Here is a 20,915-nt window from a genome sequence, read left to right on the forward strand (position 1 = left end):
AGACTTGAAAATATATTCAAAGTATTAAATTACGACAGCAAAGGATGTTAAAGAAGGAAGGTGTTGAGAATGGAGTTGATACAAAATAATGTTATTTTGACATAGCAAAAGACTCCAACAGCTTTATCAGAGTAGCGTGGCTTCTGCTGAGAGCAGTTTTCTTCATGTAAAGAATTTTATAAGAGGCAAATATATAGGAACAATAATTTTAAAGGCTTTCAGAATATTCCCTTTAGATGTTAAATTTTAGAATTGTCTTGACCCGTCTGTACAATGTTTCCAAATACTTTTCAAATACTTCAGACTTTTCAAATACTTCAGATAACTCTGAGCATCGTGTCTCAGCAGGAAAACGTGCTTAAAAACATAAAAACTTGCTTTTATCTTCCTTGACTTTTCTGAGCAATTTGCAAGGAAACTCTGGCTTCAATACTGGAAAAGGTTCATCCAACTGAGGTCTGAGAAAGAACAAAATTAAAATTGAACAACTTGCTTCTTTCTTCCTTGATTTTTCTGAACAACTTCCATGGTAACTTTTGCCTCGTATAGTGGAATGGGTTCATCCAACTGAGGTCTGAGGAAGAATGAAACTATTAGAAATGTCTAGTTAAAGATGAGTAGAGTACATAGCATGGTAGTTGACAGTTGCTATAGTTCAACTCTATTACTCTAAATCAAATTTGTCCATTAATATTTCCACTGTTAAAACCGGTTAAATTTTGAATGGGGAAAAATACCTATTTTATCCATTCTCTCTTTTCTGATAAACAGATCCAGCTGAAAAAAAAAAACTGTACTTCTTGTCAACCTGTAGGTTATTTCAAGTTGCTTTGGGAGGGGTGATGAGGATAAGCAAAGGGTGAGGTACAGTATGGAATGGAGTAAGGAAAACTAACGAACCACTTCTATCTTAGGGAATGCATACTGGTGTGTATACACTTTGAGAAATACTAAGGAGCAGCTATTTATCTAAGCAAAATAATAAAATATGGAGGCAAGAGGTGTACTGAGAAAGCTGAAACAAAAATGGGAATGCCCATTTTATCTCCTGGAGAATAGAAAAATAAACAAGAACAATGATTTGGTCATTTAGCATACCTAAAAACACCAGTTGATAGCTTCTCCATCACATCTTTTAAGATACGTAGCTGGAAAGACTGTTAAGGTGGCAACGTAAAGGAGAAAGGAGTAAATAAAACCATTTGATAAGCAGAAGATACTCGGCAGGTCACCTATTTTTTTTTTTTAATAGAAATTCTGTAAGCTGTCATGTTTACCTCTAAAACAGGAAAATGGGGGAACTGATTTGAGAGAGGTGGTGACATAATAGAGCCTAAACTTCTAAGGACAAGAGATGAAAGAAGCCTAATGCCTGTCCTAAGTAATGACTAGTGTTATCCCAAATGGATGGTAACAGAATGGGGTCAGGGTTTCATTTTAGCGCCACTTATGTTATCTTTAGTTAAAAACAATTTTAGCACTTATATCTCTTACTTTGGGTGCACATTTATTTATTAAACCAGCTGATAAATACGTATGCGGGAAAGTTAATAATCTGTGTGTGTAATATATGCCACTAAGAGAATTAAAAAGCAGGGTAAAATTTAAAACTCTAGTCATTTACTTGAAATTACAATATTAGAACTGAGAGTCTATATAACTGCTAGTACAGGAGAATTATTTATGGCATATAATCACACAATTGGAAGGAGATTGCTATGTTAAATCACAAGCAGCAGCTGGCTCATGTGTGATGCAACTGAGCGGGGTGTGCACAAGTGAGGACTGAAGTCTGATTCAGGACTTTAGAAAATGTAAATTAGAAAATATGAACATAAGCTACTTTAAAAGGACCTAAAGAATACCGATTCACTTTTCACGTACTACAAATTCTCTTTCTGCTTCTGTTAATGAAATTGCTAACAGTATGTGTAAGTATATAAATATAAAACATATATTTCTGATTTTTGAAAATTTAACATTTCATATGAACATGTCACGTTTCAGTATGGTCCATGGATTTGTCAAATAGGTTAAAATCTCATGGTGGGGAGAAAGGGGAGCAGTTGAGAGATTTAAGTTATTAAGTAACACAGGCAGAGCAGCCAGGCTACCTTCTGACATGAAAGACTCAAAACATACTAACTTATGTTACTTTTAATACATGGTCTCTGTCATTAACATCCCATGGTATTCTTGATAATTACAATGTTATTGAATGTGTCATTATTTAAAGTTGAAATTTAAAGAATTCTTTTAGAAAGTTAAAAATTAAGTTTATTTTCCAAATTTAATATGAAAATATTTAATCAGAAATGCATTAAACACATACATTCACTACATTAAGGGGACGTTCTGGTTTTGAAATGTACTCTTTAAAACTCAACATATGCAGTATACTAATTAAATATTATTCAGCTATTTGAAAGCTCTGTATTAAGTCTGCCATTGCTCTTAGAGGAGGCTGGCCCTTGTACACGTCACGCATATGTAACAATGCACATTTAATAAAAATAAAGAATGATATTCAGTGAGACAAACATACGGTTGTGCAAGTCTCTTTCTTCACGCACAATTATACTCTATTAAGTAATGAGAACTTATTTTTTATCCAATGTATTAAAGTTTTTACCAAGTACAGCTGCCTTTAAAACAGGCGTCTTAGAAATAAAACGTTTATTCTTAAGTTGACCCCGCTCTAAAGAGGTTTGGACCTTTCTTTTGGAACTGCTCTCATATTCTCAAGAAAACTTTTCATTACTTTTACCAAAATGGAATGATCGATTTCATTCACTAGATTTGTTACTGAATCACTTCCATTTAAAAAAATCAAACCCATCTTCATTTGATGAAGATTTCCTAGTATTGATATCCTTAAAAACACCCCACATGGGACTTCCCTGGTGGTCCAGTGGTTAAGACTCTGCCCTTCCAATGCAGGGGAGGCGGGTTCAATCCCTGGTCGGGGAACCAAGATCCCACAAGCCGCGCGGCCAAAAAAAAAAAACCCAAAAAACAAAAAAAACAGCCCACAAACTCTTAATTTTGATAACGAAGATTATCAGGCATTATCAAAATGTTAACATAATGGCACCACCGTAGCAGTAAAGATGCAGCCTGTCAAGGTGATCTGTAATTTCCATAATGCCAGGTTAAAAACCAAGCAAACTCTTCCATGTATCCTATAGTTTCTCATTCAGAAACGAGCAAGACTGCCTGGGTGTGATTCCTGTCCTGCCACTTGCTAGCTACATCCCTAGGCATGTACTAACCTTTCTATCCTTCAGTTTCTTTACCTGTGACATAGGGATGAAATAGTACTTAACTTTCACAGGGCTGTTTTAATATTTAAATAAATTAATACCTATAAAGCACTGGGAACATTGTTTGGCATGTTCAATGTAAGTTAGCTGCTATTATTATTCATTATTATTATCATTATTAAAGAACTTAATGACGAGAATACAAGGTAAATTTCAAGCCAGAAACTCAAGTCAGTAGAAAAAAAGGATATAAAGATACTTTCCCTGTTGTACATTTGACAAATTCCAAACTTCATCATTAAGGAAAGCCACCGTCGCTCCCTTGAGGAAAAGGCAGTGGCTATCTGGAGGATCCAACTTGGATAGAATGCACAAAGAATAATCAGTTGCTGTGAGTTTAATAGCAGAAGAATGATTGGTATCCTCAGCCAGAAAAGCTTTTACACAAATTAAATAATACCCAAATCACAAATAATCAGCACACACAAACTTTAATAATAATATGTATACTATACCGTTTTCTTTTCTAATGCATTGTCCAAAATGATGAAACAGCAAGGTCAAATGCAAGGCCAATCTAGAGGTGATGAAGCGGCAGTAGGTATATGTGTGGGAGGGTGTGTGTGTGTGAGACAGAGATATTTCTCGTTGCTACTCACCAGTCATCTTCATGAGGAAGTTGGAAAATTGGTGAAGATTGGTACATGAGAATTATGGTATTTGCATATCAACCATGATAAAAATACTTGAATTGAATTTTGTTGAGAAATGTAACTTTGGAAGACAATGTGTGTATATATATACACACACACACGCACATATAGTAAATTATAATTTGAATAATTAGGAAATTGTCATAATTTTATATAGAAATATTTTGTTAAGTATATGTCAACAAGAATGTTTGTTACTAAGGAAAAAAATCTTATTTGAAACACTATTAAAAAATTCATAAGTCACTACTTCAAAACCACTAAATAAAAGTTAAATGAACTCCTCTGCTAAGCACTATATTTCAACATTTGGCCAACAGCTAAAGTTAAAAAAAAAAAGCTACATTTCTTTAAAAATAGGATATAATTCAGAATTTATACAAATTTAGCCACACCTTGCTAAAAGACTTAGGCATTATTCTTTGTTAATTGCATCCTTTTGGTGTATCAGTAATGCTTTATTGTTTCTGATAATACCTGCAGGTTTTCTTCTGTTGTTACCCAGTGGCCTCCAACACCAAGAAGGGTGATGATATCATGTTTATGTGGTAGTAGTTGTAATTTTACAGTTGGTTCATCATCTTTATTATATAATCTCACTTACAAAGGAATTGTTTGAAGAGAGAGAGGGAGAGAGAGAGAAAATGTATTTTATAGTAATCTGATAAAAATTTATTCTTCAAACTAGTTCTCTTTACTTTTTAATATAGGTACAAGGAAGCATTTTGTACTCAGACACTTAAAATATATTTTTTTGCATGAAAACTGGTCATACACTTTACTTTAGATTTAATTATAAGTGATATAACTAAAGATAAGTCTATTTTAATTTGAAAATCAGGCAAGATAACATAGCACATAACTAAGTCTGATAATTTCAATTATAACATTGATAGCTTAATACTTTGGGAAAAGTTGACTTCTTTAAGAGTAAGGAACTCAGATTCAAGACAGTCATACTGGGACTTCCCTGATGGCGCAGTGGTTAAGAATCCACCTGACAATTCAGGGGACACGGGTTTGAGCCCTGGTCTGGGAAGATCCCATGTGCCGCGGAGCAACTAAGCCCGTGCGCCACAACTACTGAGCCTGCGCTCTAGAGCCTGCGAGCCACAACTACTGAGCCCGCGCGCCTAGAGACCGTGCTCCATAACAAGAGAAGCCACCACAATGAGAAGCCCGCGCACTGCAATCAAGAGTAGCCCCGGCTTGCCGCAACTAGAAAAAGCCGCGTGCAGCAACAAAGGCCCAATGCAGCCAAAACAAAAAAAAGACAGTCACATTTTGACATAATTATTGAAATGTCCATTTGAAAAGTTAATGAAGTATACATTCACTTCCACTGAAAGATTTTTCTGAGTTAATTTTGAATCTTGAAAATACTGGCTAAAAAGAAATACATATGGTCATAGCTGTATTCATTACAATTCTTAGGATAGAAGATAAATTCTAACAAAGTATAAACAGAATCCCTTTGCAGGCTTGTGAAACCTGTTCTTTAGGTGTGATGGCACTACCTAAGAGTGTGAAGATTAGGTGTTAAATAGATATTGGTTAAACTACAAAAGTTCAAGCAAGGTGAAAATGCAACAAAATTCTGTGCACTTTCCAAACAGGGACTGCAGAAGTCTACCATCCAATAGAGGGCAGCCATACATAGCAGAACTGACTAATTAAGCAGCTGGCTGAGACCTGAACTAATCCAGGAACCACTGAGGAGATCATGTCTGCAGATTTCTTGTAGAGATACTTAAAGTCCAATGCCTACACTTTAAAAGGCAAGCATGTTCTCTCTTCCAGACAGTGCTTACAATGGGAATAAAATGAAGAAGCGCCAATTTAAATAGAAAAGTTCAAAAATAAAAAAACCCTAAACATCAATTTAATAATATATAAATAATTATTTCCTGGTTATATATTTTTTTCCCAGGAATTCTCCCATCACAATAAAAAAACTACAGAGACTACTGATTTAGTAAAGTACCCACCTCCAGCATCTAGGACAATATCTACTCCAAGGCCACCTGTTTCTTCTAAACAGCTTTCAGCAACCTGGGCTTTCCCATTGGACACATCGATCACTCGGGCTGTAAAGGACAGGAAGTCAGGCAATCTGTATGTGATCAACACAACTCAGAGAAGAAGAGAAAGAAAAGCAAATATCTCTTCTCTGAAATGAATTAAATGGTTGAAGCAATTACTGAATCAAATTATACTTTTTCTCATCTAACCAGTATTGCTAAGGATCAATTTAAATGAAGGAACTGGTATATTCAATAAAATAAAAATATGAGCATTTTATGGATAATGTGTCCCAACGTTGGTCTGTTGACATAGAGGATTGTTCTTTACAGCTAAAGGATATTTTGCCAGAACTGAGAATCTCTAAACCACAGAGGTACATATATATGAAGATGTGGACTGAAAGATTAAGCAATTTCTTAAGTATGTTCAGATTTAATAGAGTTTAGAACTAAAAAGTGCAAAGGTATATTTATGTGATTTGGTACTTCTCTGTTAGAGGCTGTTTTAACCTTTCTCAGTCATAGAAATCCCAGCCCACACCCGCATCTCCCGACTCTGCCCTCCAAAACAAAAAAAATATCCCGAAGGTGAAAAAAACTCAGGATTATTTTAAGCAGGGTTAGTAAAAATTAAACTAATTTTAACTGGTTGCTTTAACGTATTAATAGAACAAGCCAGTGAGAGAACTAAAAATAAAATCTCAATTTGAATTGGCAAACGAAGACACATGTTTATATTTCATTTTTGTATCTTTTAACACCTTCTCAGTAAAGAGAATTCCTCTCAGAGATTCTCAGATTGGAGGTGTAGTGCAGTAGTGACTGAAGTCTCAGGGGATGGAGGTGAGGGTGGCGGGACTCAAGGAAAAGGGGGCTGAAGCACCTAAGAAGGGCAGGGTTAACCAAGAGGAAACTGCTCCCTCCAACAATACTATTCATGCTCCCCACCCCTTCCATTTTCAATCTCTCGTCTTCCTTTTTTTTCTTATTTTCCTCCTTTCTCCAGCCCCTGTTTTAACCTTCCTTCCATTTCTTGGTTATCTCTGCCAGAAGCATAACATAACCATGGAAATAACACAGGCTTTACTATTAGGCAGGCTTGGGTTCAAATTCCATTCCAGGCCTAGTGGTACATCTAGTGGTACATACTTGGACAAGCTAAATTCTGAAATGCTGTTTCCCAGTTAGTTGACACAGGGTTGTTGAGGATTTAAGGAACTATCATCCATATTAACACTCAATGAACCTTACTTTCCTTCCTGCCTGCCCTTCACTTACACTCTGCTCTTCTTTTCTCTTCATCTGTTAAACTCCAATATTAATTCTGTTAACTCCAGTCTATAAAATTCCATTCCTATCTTTCTTCTCTTCTTTTTCATTTTTTCAATCTCTATTTTCTTTCTCCTTTCCATATTCATCGCTATTCGTATAGGTTCAATCTTTTCAAGCGCTCCCCAGCCTCTACCATGTCCTATTTATCCTAAACTATATCTGACCTGGGTTTCTGTGTAAGTGGCTCATCTCCCTTCCTAGTGTATCACAGGAAACAGACAACTTTAGAGGTATATCACTGGGTAAAAGAGGTTGAGAAACATAAAAAGTGATGCAAAAATATATTGATTTATTGACTAAAACCAAAGAGGCATCAGGTGTTTCTCAACTGTGTCAAAGTTCACCTAATTCAAACTTGGGTGAGTTGGTAACAATGAGGCAAAGAAGAAAAAACACTGAAAAATGTAGGTTTAAAAAACAAATCATTAAAATTTAAACTATAACTTATGTAAACTTGGACTTAGCACAGATACTAAGTGCATTTTTTAAATGACATGCATTTGGCATTTTGCAGTTTGTTTTACAAGTGCAGTTTTTAAGGTGATATCTCTTCAAAATTTTATGTTTTAAAGTCTGTGTTGAGTACTATTACCCACCTATAGAAGGCCTAAATCTTTCAAGACACTGCTTGTCTTCAAGGCTGCACGCTGTTGAAATCACTTTGGCTCCTCTATGGTGTGCTAACTGAATAGCTATTGTTCCAAGTGCCTGTGTGGAAAAAAATACATGATGGTGTTATAGGTATAGGTCAGAAGCCGTATCTAATTCATTTTATAGGTTGTTTAATAAAGTGTAATAGTTTAGTGCTACTTCAGTATATTTTAAAATGTTGTCTGATAGAAAAAGAAAAAAATACGGATAAGTTTAGAAGTGGAAACATTTGATACACTCTTCCTCAAGAGGGGTGGTGGAAAAGCTATGTGTGCCACAGGCTCTCAGCCAGTCTGACTGCAAGCAGCACACAATTTCAAGGACAGAGGCCGAATTCAGAACACGGCCTTGGAATGAGAAAAATGAGCCATTAAGGGCCTTGTCAGCATAATGTACTACACTAATTATATAATATCAATACATATGCAAGTCCAGCAACCTCAACTTCAAAAGTTCCATCCTTTTGCTGACCTGTGGAGTAAGTTCAGGGAAACACTACTATCCTGATGTAGGACGTAAGGATGAAGCCAATGCTGAAGACAGTTATGCCTTTTTTTCAATGAAAAGCAGAGGAGAAAGCATTTTCATCAACAGCCAGTTAGAAAATAAAACTATAAAATCACCCCAAGTTTTGTGACATTTTTAGATTATAATTATATTTTATGTAATCTCTTTTAGTATCTTGAACTATATTTTGAAGATGCATGTAATATGTTTAAATTAGCACAGTTTTGATCTTGTGTGATCTATCTATAAAATGCAACACCTTAATCACATAAGTGTTAAGTATGAGGGAGATGATACAAAATTGGCAGGGAGTCCTGGGGTCTGGCTTCAAAGACTATGAGCTATTTCAGGCTTTGTGTAACAGACATGAATAAAAATGGCTTGTCTGCTTTTTTAAAGTACTAGCAGATTCAAAGTAATAAGAAACTAAACACAGTAATGCTAACTTTTATCTCCTTGATAAAAGCTGCTTATTTTAGAAAATGGGAGTTTGGTAAAAGTATCAATGAATAAGCTAACTGGCAACAAATTATATTAGCAAATGGATGGCCCATTTCTCAATTCCCTAAGTTTATTTGTATTTTGGTCTGTTTCTTAACAAAACCATTAGCACCTACACTTGCTCCGTCCATTATCAGCACTGACTTTCCAGGAGAGAGATGAGAAAGATAATGCAGAGCTGTATAGGCTCGTACTCCATCCCGGATGGTTCCAGCGGCTTCTGTCCACGTAACTTTTTCTGGTTTGTGAACTATCACAAAGAACAAGAGGAAACAATCTGTTAGCAAGTCCCGTGAGACCTGCTTCCTGGATCTGTTTCCCTCCATCTCTGCTCCCACCATGGCCCTGGTCCAAGCCTACTTCTAGTATCTCTCACCTACATTACGGTTTCTCTGCTTCCATTCTTACCCATGCATACTCCACTTTCAGCATAGAAGTGTGTGAGTGTGTGTGTGTGTGTGTGTGTGTGTATTTTTTATACGTTTTATTGTTAAAGTAAAATGTATGCAGAAAAGTACACGAAATAAAGTACAGCTGGATGAATAAATATAAAGCAAGTAACCACCATCCCGGCTGAGAGAGAGAGCACAGCCCTCACGCCAACAGCCTCGCCTCTCCAGCAGAGACGTTTCTGAAAAAATTGAGATATAATTGACATCAGAGGTCACCACCATTCTAATGTATTTTCTAATTCACCTTCATAGTTTAATAACTCAAGTATCCATTCCTAAACAATATAATTTTGTTTTGCCTGTTTCTGAAATTTATCTAAATGCAATTGTACCACACACATTTTTTCTATCTTCTTTTTTTGCTGAACATCGTTTTGTAAGACACATCCTTTCTTGTTACATGTGGCTATAGTATAGTGCTTCCGTTTTTGATGTCTTATGGCAACATCTGATTTCATAGGATGGATTGGTTATCCACTCTCCAGTTAAGGAACATTTGTGTTTTTTCCCATTTTTGGTAGTTAAGCATTCTTAACTAAGAATGCTCTTGTATAAAACTTACTCTTACACTGGTACACAGGTTTTCTCCAGGATATTTACTGAGGAATGGAAATCCCAGCTCCAGGATATATTACCTTCGACTTTATATTTCCAAAGTGGCTGTATGAATTTACTCTCCCACAGCTGCTGTTGTGAACATCCTTGTCAACCCTGGTATTATATATTTTTGCCCATCATATGGATGTGTAATGGTTTCTTACATGTGATTTTACTGATAATTTGCTTTCCCCTGACTACTAATGAAGTTGAGTGCCTTTCCGTGTTTGTTGGCCATATGGAATTCCCTTTGTGAAGTGACTGTTCAAGTGTTCTATCAATTTTTCTATTGTTGTTGACTTTTTCTTATTGATTTGTAAAAATTCTTAATATATTCTAGATGAGTCATTTGCTTGTTTATGTGTTGTAATTATTTTCAACTTTATGGCTTCTCTTTTCAATCTCTTTAGTGGTGTCTTTGAAAAATAGAAGTGTCAGAATGATCTTTTAAAAACATAAATAACATCCTAACACTTCTTTGTTTCAAATTCATCAATGGCTTTCTATTGCACTTGGAACAAAATGCAAACTCCTAGTATACTGTAATTTAAGCCATATTAGCTTTATATTTTCTGACCATTAAGCTGCTCTTTAATCTGTTTATTTAATTTTTATTTTGTTTTTATGTTGTACACTGAATGTGATTTTTTTCACAGTATAGGCAATACTTTCTCATTTTACCTATAATCAAGTTTACAACACTTTCCATAGTCTTCACCGGGACTATTTTTCCTCTTATGTCAATAGACGCAGATGGGTTAGCATGGCCAGTCAGCATGGAATTTACCAACTAATTAGTGCCATCTAGTGGGGAAGCAAAGCACCCAAGCACATGATGAAAATGTTCAGACAGACAAGCAAGGCATTAAAAGAGTAAAACAGGGGATATCTCACACAGTACTTTATTCCTTACCAAACTCGAGATAGCTATTTTCCCACTTCTACTGATTATGAAATGGGGTTCAGGGTAATTAATTAGTCTGAGGCCACAAGTTTCAAAGTCTGACTTTAAAGCCCATCTACTCTAACAGTGCATGTTCAATCTATATAAAATTTATTTATATGGAATTTTTTGGGAACATCTTTCATCATAAGGATTGGGACTACCCATATTTTCATTAGGAAATCAAAAATTCAGGGCTTAAAAAATTCTAACAGTAATAAAACTACATTTAAGATTGCAGAGGCTTTAAAATTACATGGTTGGACATGGTTTAACGTTGAGATCCTTGCTTTTGTGTTAGGTGGTACACAAGTGTTTATTATGTTATAAAAACTAAGAAAATAAGTAGAAGAGAGCCATGTATGGATCAATAATAACAGTATGTCAGAGCCCAAGAATTACAATTTCAATTCTTTCTACCTCAGGTCCAAAGGAATAATGCTGAAAATGTGTGCCAATTTTTTAAAAATTTAACTTTTATTTTATATTGGAGTATAGTTTAGTCACAACATTGTGCTTGTTTCAGGTGTACGGCAAAGTGATCCAGTTATACATATACATATATCCATTCTTTTTCAAATTCTCTTCCCATATAGGTCACCACAGAATACTGAGTAGAGTTCCCTGTGCTATACAATAGGTCTCTGTTGATCATCTACTTTGTACGTATCAACAGTAGTGTGTATATGTTAATCCGAAACGCCCAATTTATCTCCCTCCCAACTTTCCCCTTTGGTAACCATAAGTTTGTTTTCTAAGCCTGTGAGTCTGATTCTGCTTTGTAAATAAGCTCATTTGTATCATTTTTTTAGATTCCACATATAAGTGACATCATATGATATTTGTCTTTCTCTGTCTGACTTACTTCACTTAGTATGATTATCTCTAGGTCCATCCATGTTGCTGCAAATGGCATTATTTCCTTCTTTTTTTATGGCTGAGTAATATTCCACTGTATATATGTATCCCACCTTCTTTATCCATTCCTCTGTCAATGGACATTTAGGTTGCTTCCATGTCTTGGCTATTGTAAATAGTGCTGCAATGAACATTGGGGTGCATGTATCTTTTTGAATTATGGTTTTCTCCAGATTATGCCCAGGAGTGGGATTGCTAGATCATATGGTATTTCTATTTTTAGTTTTTAAGGCACCTCCATATTGTTCTCCATACTGGTTGCACCAATTTACATTCCCACCAACAGTGTAGGAGGATTCCCTTTTCTCCACACCCTCTCCAGCATTTATTGTTTGTAGACTTTCTGATGATGGCCATTCTGACCGGTGTGATGTGATACCTCATTGTAGTTTTGATTTGCATTTCTCTAATAGGTAACCATGTTGAACATATTTTCATGTGCTTTTTGGCTATCTGTATGTCTTCTTTGGAGAAATGTCTATTTAGATCTTCTGCCCATTTTTTGATTGGGTTGTTTCTTTGACATTGAGCTGCATGAGCTGTTTGTATGAAAAATAAAATCAGAATGGCTTGAGAACTGAAAGCACAAAAGAGCTGGAAGAATTACTCAACTTTTTACCTTTGTCCTCAATATTCTGAAACAAGATTAATAAGACATCTTTTGGGAGTTGTTTGGAGACTGGTTCTTTGGTTTGGTAAAAGAGTTGACTTACTAGAAGGTGACTGAGTTGTGAGCTTTTATTTAAAAAAATCATCAAATAATTAATAGAACTAAAATAGTCATGGTGAACTAAATTATTTCTCCCTGCAAATCTTCAGGGAACATACTGAAATTATTTTCTCTTTCATAGAATGTTAGAGCTACAGCAGAGATTAGAGGTTATCTAGTTTGGCATCCTTGTTTATAGACAAAGTAAAGTGTGCCCGGGTCTTGCCTAAAGGTCACGCAGTTAGTGGTCATTCTTTTTTTTTAGTTTGACGTAGTTGATTTACAATGTTTCAGGTGTTAGTGGTCATTCTTAAAGTACTTCTTTTAAAGAAACATTTTGTTGTGTTTCCCTTCTCAAGGAATATCTATCAATAGAATTGCTTCCTCTGTATATGTTGGTGGATTTTGGGACTATAATCCTCCTGATTTGTAGGAAAATAAAAGGTCATTTGTGTGGTTCTCTTGTCTTAGATTAAGCTTTATAGCTAGAAAATTTTGATGTTCCAGTTTGCTGTTCTTCTTCTGGTCCATCTTATAATCCTCCAGTGTTCAGCAATGCTTAAAGAAATGGATCTTTTTTTTTTCTTGGTTTGTTTTTTCAAGAGTTAACTTTCTATAACAATTTAATTTAGTTTACTTTGTCAAAACTCAAGCCTAGGAATCCAAACTAAAGGTTTTAGTTGACTCCATATTTATAAGGTTCTCAAAAGAACAGGGACAATAAGGGCCCAAGGGGGACTTCCCTGGTGGTCCACTGGTTAAGAATCTGCCTTCCAATGCAGGGGACGCAGGTTCAATCCCTGGTCAGGGAACTAAGATCCCACATGCCATGGGGCAACTAAGCCCAAATACTGCAACAACTGAGCCCGCATGCCACAACTAGAGAGAAGCCCACATTCCACAACTAGAGAGGAGTCCGCGCAACGCAACAAAAGATCCCATGAGCCACAACTAAGACCTGATGCAGCCAAAAATAAATAAATAAATAAATAAATATTTTTTTTAAAAAAAAGGGCCCAAGGAAATTCTGGGATTAAAAATACTAGAGTTTCCCATAAAAGAGACAGCAGCCGTCCTCAATTTTCAAACTGCATTATATCAAAATAGTCATGGATCAGAGATTTGCACTGCATGGTACTTGGAAGTGAGTTTTATCTTTTAAAGGAAGACACATAGTTGGCTCCATATGTAGGCTTAATATATATATAAATAAGCACAGGCCTCAGATTTCTGGAAAACTGTCTTTTAAAGTTAATTTTTAAGGGACTTCCCTGGTAGCGCAGTGGTTAGGAATCCACCTGCCAATGAAGGGGACACGGGTTCGAGCCCTGGTCCGGGAAGATCCCACATGCCGCGGAGCAACTAAGCCCGTGAGCCACAACTACTGAGCCTGCGCTCTAGAGCCCGCGAGCCACAACTACTGAGCCTGCACGCCACAACTACTGAAGCCTGTGCACCTAGAGCCCACGCTCTGCAACAAGAGAAGCCACCGCAATGAGAAGCCTGCGCACCGCAACGAAGAGTAGCCTCCGTTCGCCCCAACTAGAGAAAGCCTGCGCGCAGCAATGAAGACCCAACGCACCCAATAAATAAATAAATGAATGAATGAATGAATGAATAAAATTTAATTAAAAAATTAATTTTTAATAAACAAGAAGGTATTACTTGGAAATTTTAGACATAGTAAATGTCATTAATTTAAATATAAATTACTTAACAATTTATAATTTCAAAAATGAAATGCCAAAGATTTCCTAGCCTAGTTCAAGTTACTATATAGACTCAAATGTACAAATTTACTATTTTTAATAGTCCAAAATCCAAATTGGCCCACATGGTCTGATTAGCATTTATATCATTCAAGAAAGAACTTAGGAAATATTTTAATAAAATAGTTCAAGAACACAAAAGAATGTATGATGACCTATAGATAAGATATGAAGAATAACATGAATCCCAGCATAAGGAATAGCCGACTGGCAGTACCACTGTAGTCCCGTGGATCTACTCTGATCACATCCTCTTTCCTTACCCACAAAGGTAACTTCCACATGACTTTTCATCCCTGCCTGTTCCTTATATCCTTAAATAACACATGCGTAATTAAACTTTGTATGTTTTTGAACTTCATAGAAATAAAATGGAATCACACTGTTTGTATCCTTCTGCAATTTGCTTGCTTTTTTCACTCAGCACAGTTTGTGAGGTTCATCCATCTTGATATGTTTGACTGTTATTTATTCATTTTCACTGATGAGTTAATTAGAAATATCTTTAGTTATCCATTTTCCCATGATGAACATTTGGGCTGTTTCTCTTTTTATTCCACAATTACAAACCATGCTACTATGAACTCTTGTGCATGTTCTACTGGTACACATCAAGCATCTCTGGTATATGAAAGTACCAGTGGAATTACTAGGTCTGAGGTGTTAATACATCATTACCTTTATTAGCTCATGCTAAGTTATTTTCTAATGCATTTGTACTAATTTACACTCCCAGTGCATAAAAGGTTCTACTGCTCCACATCCTTGCCAACACTTGGGATGGTCAAACTTTATAACTGTCAGTCTCATGGATGCCTAACGGTATCTCTAAGTGCTTTTAATTTGCTTTCCCCTGATTACTAAGGAGATGCAGCATCTTTTCACTATAGTTTCATGAAGAGTGTCTGTGTTTATACATTTATTCATTTAAATTTAAATATTTAAGAAGTAAATTACTGTAAGAAAATTTTTAAATTAACATTTAAGTTACATTGAATACTGGTCAAAAGATATTAGCAACAGAAACAAGAATAAGTGCTTTTGAGTCTTTCCTGACATCTAGACATGTATTGTCTAGATTTTATACATTTAAAAATTTCAATTAATAACCAAGAATAAGAAGTAAAAAATTCTGCTTAGTGATATAATTTCAGAGCCAAGGGAGAAATGGCTTTTCAAACCTCTTACCATGAGCAGTGTAAGGGAAACTTAAAGGTCTAAATACTGTTTAGTTTGAAAATGAACTTTATGGATACAAAATATAAGCTAGAAGTAGTCATATGACCACCCGGTAGTTATTTCCTAGGTACACACAGCAAATGCAAATAAATCGTACTGTTACTAAAAACCACACACGTCTGTGAAATAAGGCTTACGTGAGTTCCAAAACACTGGACTACCACATACCCAAGTAATGCTCATGTACTCGAACAGCTTCACAAAGTCCAGGGTCTTCAGAATCCAGGGGTAAAATTCCTGAAAATTAAAACGAGAAACTTAAGGGACACAAACCAAAAATGAATTCACCCGTAATGAGATGCCAGTAAGCATTAGTCTAAATTTTCCTCAGTGGAATTTTGAGGAAGGTTCCAGTACTACTGTGGAGAAGGGAGAGATTTCAGAAATAAGGAAGGGAAGTAGATAGTTTATTTTCTGATACGAACACTATAATACCTGTACTACCTCTTTTTCTTCCTCTTCTTTCACCTCTGAGTGATGATAAAGACGACGGCTGATGTACAGAACAAAGTCAGAGTCCTGGGGGCATCTGTGCTCATCATTAAACTTGTCCCTGATTCACGGCTCCCTTCCCAGAGTTTGGTTCTATAGGATAGTGAGGTATGTTTCCAATAAAATCCCATTTTCCCCTGAGCTACTCTGAGTTTATTTTTGGTCTCTTACAAAAAGGATCTTGAATAATACAATGTCACTGACTTCCTGGGCAGATAATAAAGATAAGACAGAAATAATAAATTCTCAAAGAAAATACCCAAGTCAAAGGCAATTGTGTTAAAAGCTGATGAAAACTTTCCTATAAATTTATTCTTAACAGCTTCAAGCATGCTGTAAAGCTATACATTTTCTAAGTCTATATGAATATTTTCCTATGAAGATTTTCTACAGAGAAATGGCAATTTCAAAGACTACTACTAAATGCATACTTTATATTTGTTTGTGTGAATGTCTAGGACACAAGTAAAAATATATATTTTTGCAAAATGGTATTAACTATGGATTAAAAAACAAAACCAATAAATTAAATGTCTCCAGTAAATTTTTAGTTTTACGAGGGTAGTAACGGAGCAGCTCTATACAATTCAAGTCGGATGTGGAGAGAAGAGCCTCTATACAGCTAAGTCAGTCAGTAGTCTTCAAGCAGATGGATTGTGACCTTTCTTTTCTCTGGAGTCTTCAGTCTAACTATAGACCAGGGTCTTGTCAGTGAAGGGCTGCACCAAGGACAGCAACAACTATGGTCATCTTTCTATCATATCTACAGCCAAATATTGAAAAGTTTAAAATGTTCTGCTATTGCGATCAAACTCCCAATTCTCTTCATCAATGGATATTTGAGAGTAAATTCCAAAACTTAGGTAAGTACTTGTATATGAAGCAAGGTCACACTAAGCATCAGCAATTGTATAGAAAAAAAAAAAAAAACAGTAAGACAGAGGACTTGAAATAGGACTAGGACCTATAACTTACCAGCTACTTCATCACCTGGTTGAAAGAATGATACCTTGCTTCCAACTAAAGAGTGGAGAAAATTAATAATCATTATTTTGAGGTTATTAAATATAACTGAATGATTAAAATAAATTTTAAAAGCCATGGATTAATAAAAAGTCACTAACTCAGAGAAAAAGTCAAGAACTTCTAGGACATTTTGATAGTCTGTAAGGACAGTAGGATAGAACATGTCAAATCTGGATTCTCTACAATATCTGGGCCATGTGGTTGTTGACACCGTAGAGCAGGATGTCTCTCCGTTCAGCTAAGGATGAAGGAATAAAGGAGAATAATCCACTTCACAGCTCTTATGATGATTACACTGGATATACTGGGTTCCAGCCCTCCTGAGGCTAGTCCAATCTGTCATTCTTTGAGTTGTAAAATCTCTCACGCACAATGGGAATTCTGGTTAGAGTCACATATGAACTACTTTGATTTGGGATTATGGAAATAAGTTCAGAATGGTGCCAAGAAATTTTGGGGACTATACAGAAGTGATAGTTACATTTTCTCTTTGTGTGTAGAGAAAAGTCCTCCACCATCAGTCAATTCTTTAGAATATTTTTGTTCAAATAGTTACAAAAGGAAATGGGAGGAAAAAACCCAAACCTCCATGAATGCCTACTTGTGCCCAGCATTTTAGCGTGTTATCACATTTAATCTTCATGGCATACCCATTAAGTACCTATTATTACTCCTATTTAACAGACAAGGAAACTGAGGTGCAGCAGTGAAGTAAGGCAGAGCCTGAAATCTGGAAGTGGCACCTCAGGCTGGCTCTGTCTGCAAAAGGGCCCCAGTTTGCTGCTTCTTTGGATCTCTTCTGTGCCATTATCCCCCAATATTTTTGGCTTCTGTACTTTTCTTTTTCCCTCCTGCTGAGGATTCTTGTCTACCTGAAATCACCCTGATCCTTTTTTCTTGGCTTCCTTCGTACTCCTCTTAATTGTCCTTCAAACAGTGGCATTGCCAAGGATTCCATGCTGTCTGTCTCCTTCATTTCGACTCTCTCCCTGGATGAACTCATCACCCTTCTATAGTTTCAAACACAACCTATAAGCTGACAACTTTCGAATGTAACCAGAATCTTGTAAATCATTTCCTGCTTTTACCTGTTTTTAATTTCCCTGTTCCAGTCAATTATTAAGTTCTGCTGGCTTTACTTTCTCAGTATTTTTTGAATACATTCACTACCTCTGCCGCCACTGTCTAGGTTATGGACTTCGTCATTAAAAAAAAAAAATTTATTTATTTATTTATTTTTGGCTGCACTGGGTCTTTGTTGCTGCGCGCGGGCTTTCTCTAGTTGTGGCGAGCGGGGGCCACTATTCGTTGCGGTGCGCGGGCTTCTCATTGCGATGGCTTCTCTTGTTGCGGAGCATGGGGTCTAGGCACGCGGGCTTCAGTATTTGTGGCACGTGGGCTCAGTAGTTGTGGCACGCGGGCTCCGTTGCTCCGTGACATGTGGGATCTTCCCAGACCAGGGCTCGAACCTGTGTCCTCTGCATTGGCAGGCGGATTCTTAACCACTGCGCCACCAGGGAAGCCCCATGCCATTTCTTGCCTGTTGGTCTACTACCCAAACAGTCCTCTTGCCTACAGCCTGGTTTGCTTCAAATCCACCCTTCTTATGGCCACTCTAATACTCTCTACAACCCAATCTGAGATAGGGGGCTCATCATGGGTCTGGCCCTTGCCTACCCTCTTGTGTCATTTTTTGGGGGGGAAGGAATCAGTGTTCCTATCATCATGAAAAGATTCTGTTCAATATCTTTTATTCTGTGATCTCTGAAGGAGAATTTTCTTGACACAGTGGTTTTTTCTGCCAAGTACCTTGCCTATGACTCATGCCCAGAACTTAATTTTGCTCTCGTAACACCGAACTCCATAATTCTTACATACATCACATTATTACCTGCTTCCGCGTCTTTGTTCATGCTATCTTCTCTGCTGAGTGTGATACCTGGAGAAGAATTCTCCTCCTGCCCACCCCTTACTGTCTGGCTAACTTACTCCAAGAAGCCTTTCCTGTTTCTGCTGGCTGGTTGGGCACCTCTCCTTGGAGCTTTCAGAATGAATTTGCCTATATATGTTTGTCTGCCTCTCCGCTAGATTGTGAACTCTTGGAGGGCAGGGACTTTGTCTTATTTATCTTCACATTCCAAGCACTTTGCAAGTGCTCATGAAATGATGAATAAAAAAAATGAATGAATGAATGAATGAATAATTGATTGATCATCTTCTGGCTATTATAATTCTTATTTTTATTTTCGTACAATCCAAGCAGAAGAAAGGAGAGGGAATAAAATTATGATTTAGTTATGTTAGAAGATTACATTAAGAGTATCAGATGTATTATAGATTAAATTTACAGGTGAAATTCAAATAGTCTAACCCACATGATAATGCTCATTCATCCACTCACATATGCAAGAAGAGCAACCATAAAATGATTGATCATGAACTATTAGCAGAAAATATGAACACTACGTTTATTCAGAAACAAATTATTTCAAGTACTTAGGCTTACTGTTCTACATGTTAAGACCATTATTTACTAAAATTTTTCTTTATTTAAGGCAATCATAAAATGTTACTGGTTATTTCTCCCCAGAACCAATTTCAGATGAGCAAACTGTTTACCTTTTAAATACTCCATTTTAGGCATACTTTAAAAATTTAATGTGAATGTAGTTACCGACCATTATATAAATTTTGGCCCAAAGCCAATTTACACAAGTAATTTAGCTGGTCTGCAAATACCATAAAAAGGACAATACTGGTCATTCTATTCAATGTGATTACTCATGGATTTAAATACATAATCTCTAAATATTTACTAAACTGTAATAAGCTCTTCAATTATAAAATACCAATTTAGTTCTAGTTTTCTTTTTAATTAAAAAAAGGGAAAACACTTCTGCATAATTAACTTTTGTATTTGAAGAAGTGTGTATAATTTTATGCATCAGTAAACCAATTAGCTACCATTTAATTTCTTTTACCTTAGAAAAGGAATACAGATACTTATATCTGTAAACTTACCATCTAACACAATTCCAGCAACTTCTCTCCCAACAGGAAAGAAATCCTTCTCCATCTTCATTTCTGCTAGAAGCTAAATAATGACAAAGGCTTGAATTTATTGTCAAGAATAAATCCGAACCTCTTTTCATACATGAGAAAAGCAAGAGCAAAAACCAAACCACATAAAAAGCAAATATGACTCCATTTTTGGCGTCAAGACAAAAAGCAAGTAACTTCACAAAACAGGTTCCTCTATAGAGTAGGAAACCAAGTTTGCTGAGGAATTAGTGGACATGTAGGGCTTAGGTATGAGTATTACCATTCAAATCACCATCAACATACTTTAACATCTTTATTCTGCCAAATATGAAGGGAAATTATAGCCAGAACAATTTTCAGTTGGCTAAACACTTTGTACCAGTTACCTCATTTGGGTGGGGTGGGTTTGATTGTTTCTCACAAGCCTTGGGTTAGGGAGTAGGTGAGAAGTAGTGATGGATATACACAGGGAAACTGCCACATAATCTCAGGCTGGAGTTTCTTCTTTTAAAGGATAAATTATTATTTATTTATTTATTTATTTTTCATTTGTTTATTTAATTTATTTATTTTGGGCTGTGTTGGGTCTTCGTTGCTGTGCACAGGCTTTCTCTAGTTGTGGCGAGTGGGGGCTACTCTTCATTGCGGTGCGCGGGCTTCTCATTGCGGCGGCTTCTCTTGTTGCGGAGCATGGGCTCTAGGCGCACGGGCTTCAGTAGCTGTGGTAGGCAGGCTCA

General features: G+C 36.3%; 1 protein-coding gene across 5 annotated transcripts in view; it reads right to left on the reverse strand.

Annotated features, from left to right (window-relative positions):
• Window positions 1-74: 74 nt before the first annotated feature.
• The window catches only part of CRYZL1 (crystallin zeta like 1), a 33,260-nt gene continuing 12,419 nt past the window's right edge, over window positions 75-20,915 (reverse strand). For 2 of the 5 annotated variants that reach the window (XM_007183716.3, XM_057545264.1), the window contains exons 4-13: window positions 20,158-20,230; window positions 17,086-17,130; window positions 15,787-15,855; window positions 9,108-9,241; window positions 7,929-8,040; window positions 5,965-6,063; window positions 4,454-4,575; window positions 3,515-3,620; window positions 1,099-1,144; window positions 75-574 (exon numbers count right to left, since the gene is read on the reverse strand). In XM_007183716.3, coding sequence (XP_007183778.2) covers window positions 475-574; window positions 1,099-1,144; window positions 3,515-3,620; window positions 4,454-4,575; window positions 5,965-6,063; window positions 7,929-8,040; window positions 9,108-9,241; window positions 15,787-15,855; window positions 17,086-17,130; window positions 20,158-20,230 — 906 coding nt within the window. In that variant the 3' untranslated portion in view covers window positions 75-474. Of the gene's footprint in view, window positions 575-1,098; window positions 1,149-3,514; window positions 3,621-4,453; window positions 4,576-5,964; window positions 6,064-7,928; window positions 8,041-9,107; window positions 9,242-15,786; window positions 15,856-17,085; window positions 17,131-20,157; window positions 20,231-20,915 lie in introns of those variants that run through there. The other 3 variants (XM_007183717.3, XM_028166906.2, XR_009008122.1) reach the window with 3 other exon arrangements.

The sequence above is a fragment of the Balaenoptera acutorostrata genome, chromosome 4 (assembly GCF_949987535.1).
Source record: "Balaenoptera acutorostrata chromosome 4, mBalAcu1.1, whole genome shotgun sequence".
In the NCBI taxonomy this organism is placed as follows: Eukaryota; Metazoa; Chordata; class Mammalia; order Artiodactyla; family Balaenopteridae; genus Balaenoptera; species Balaenoptera acutorostrata.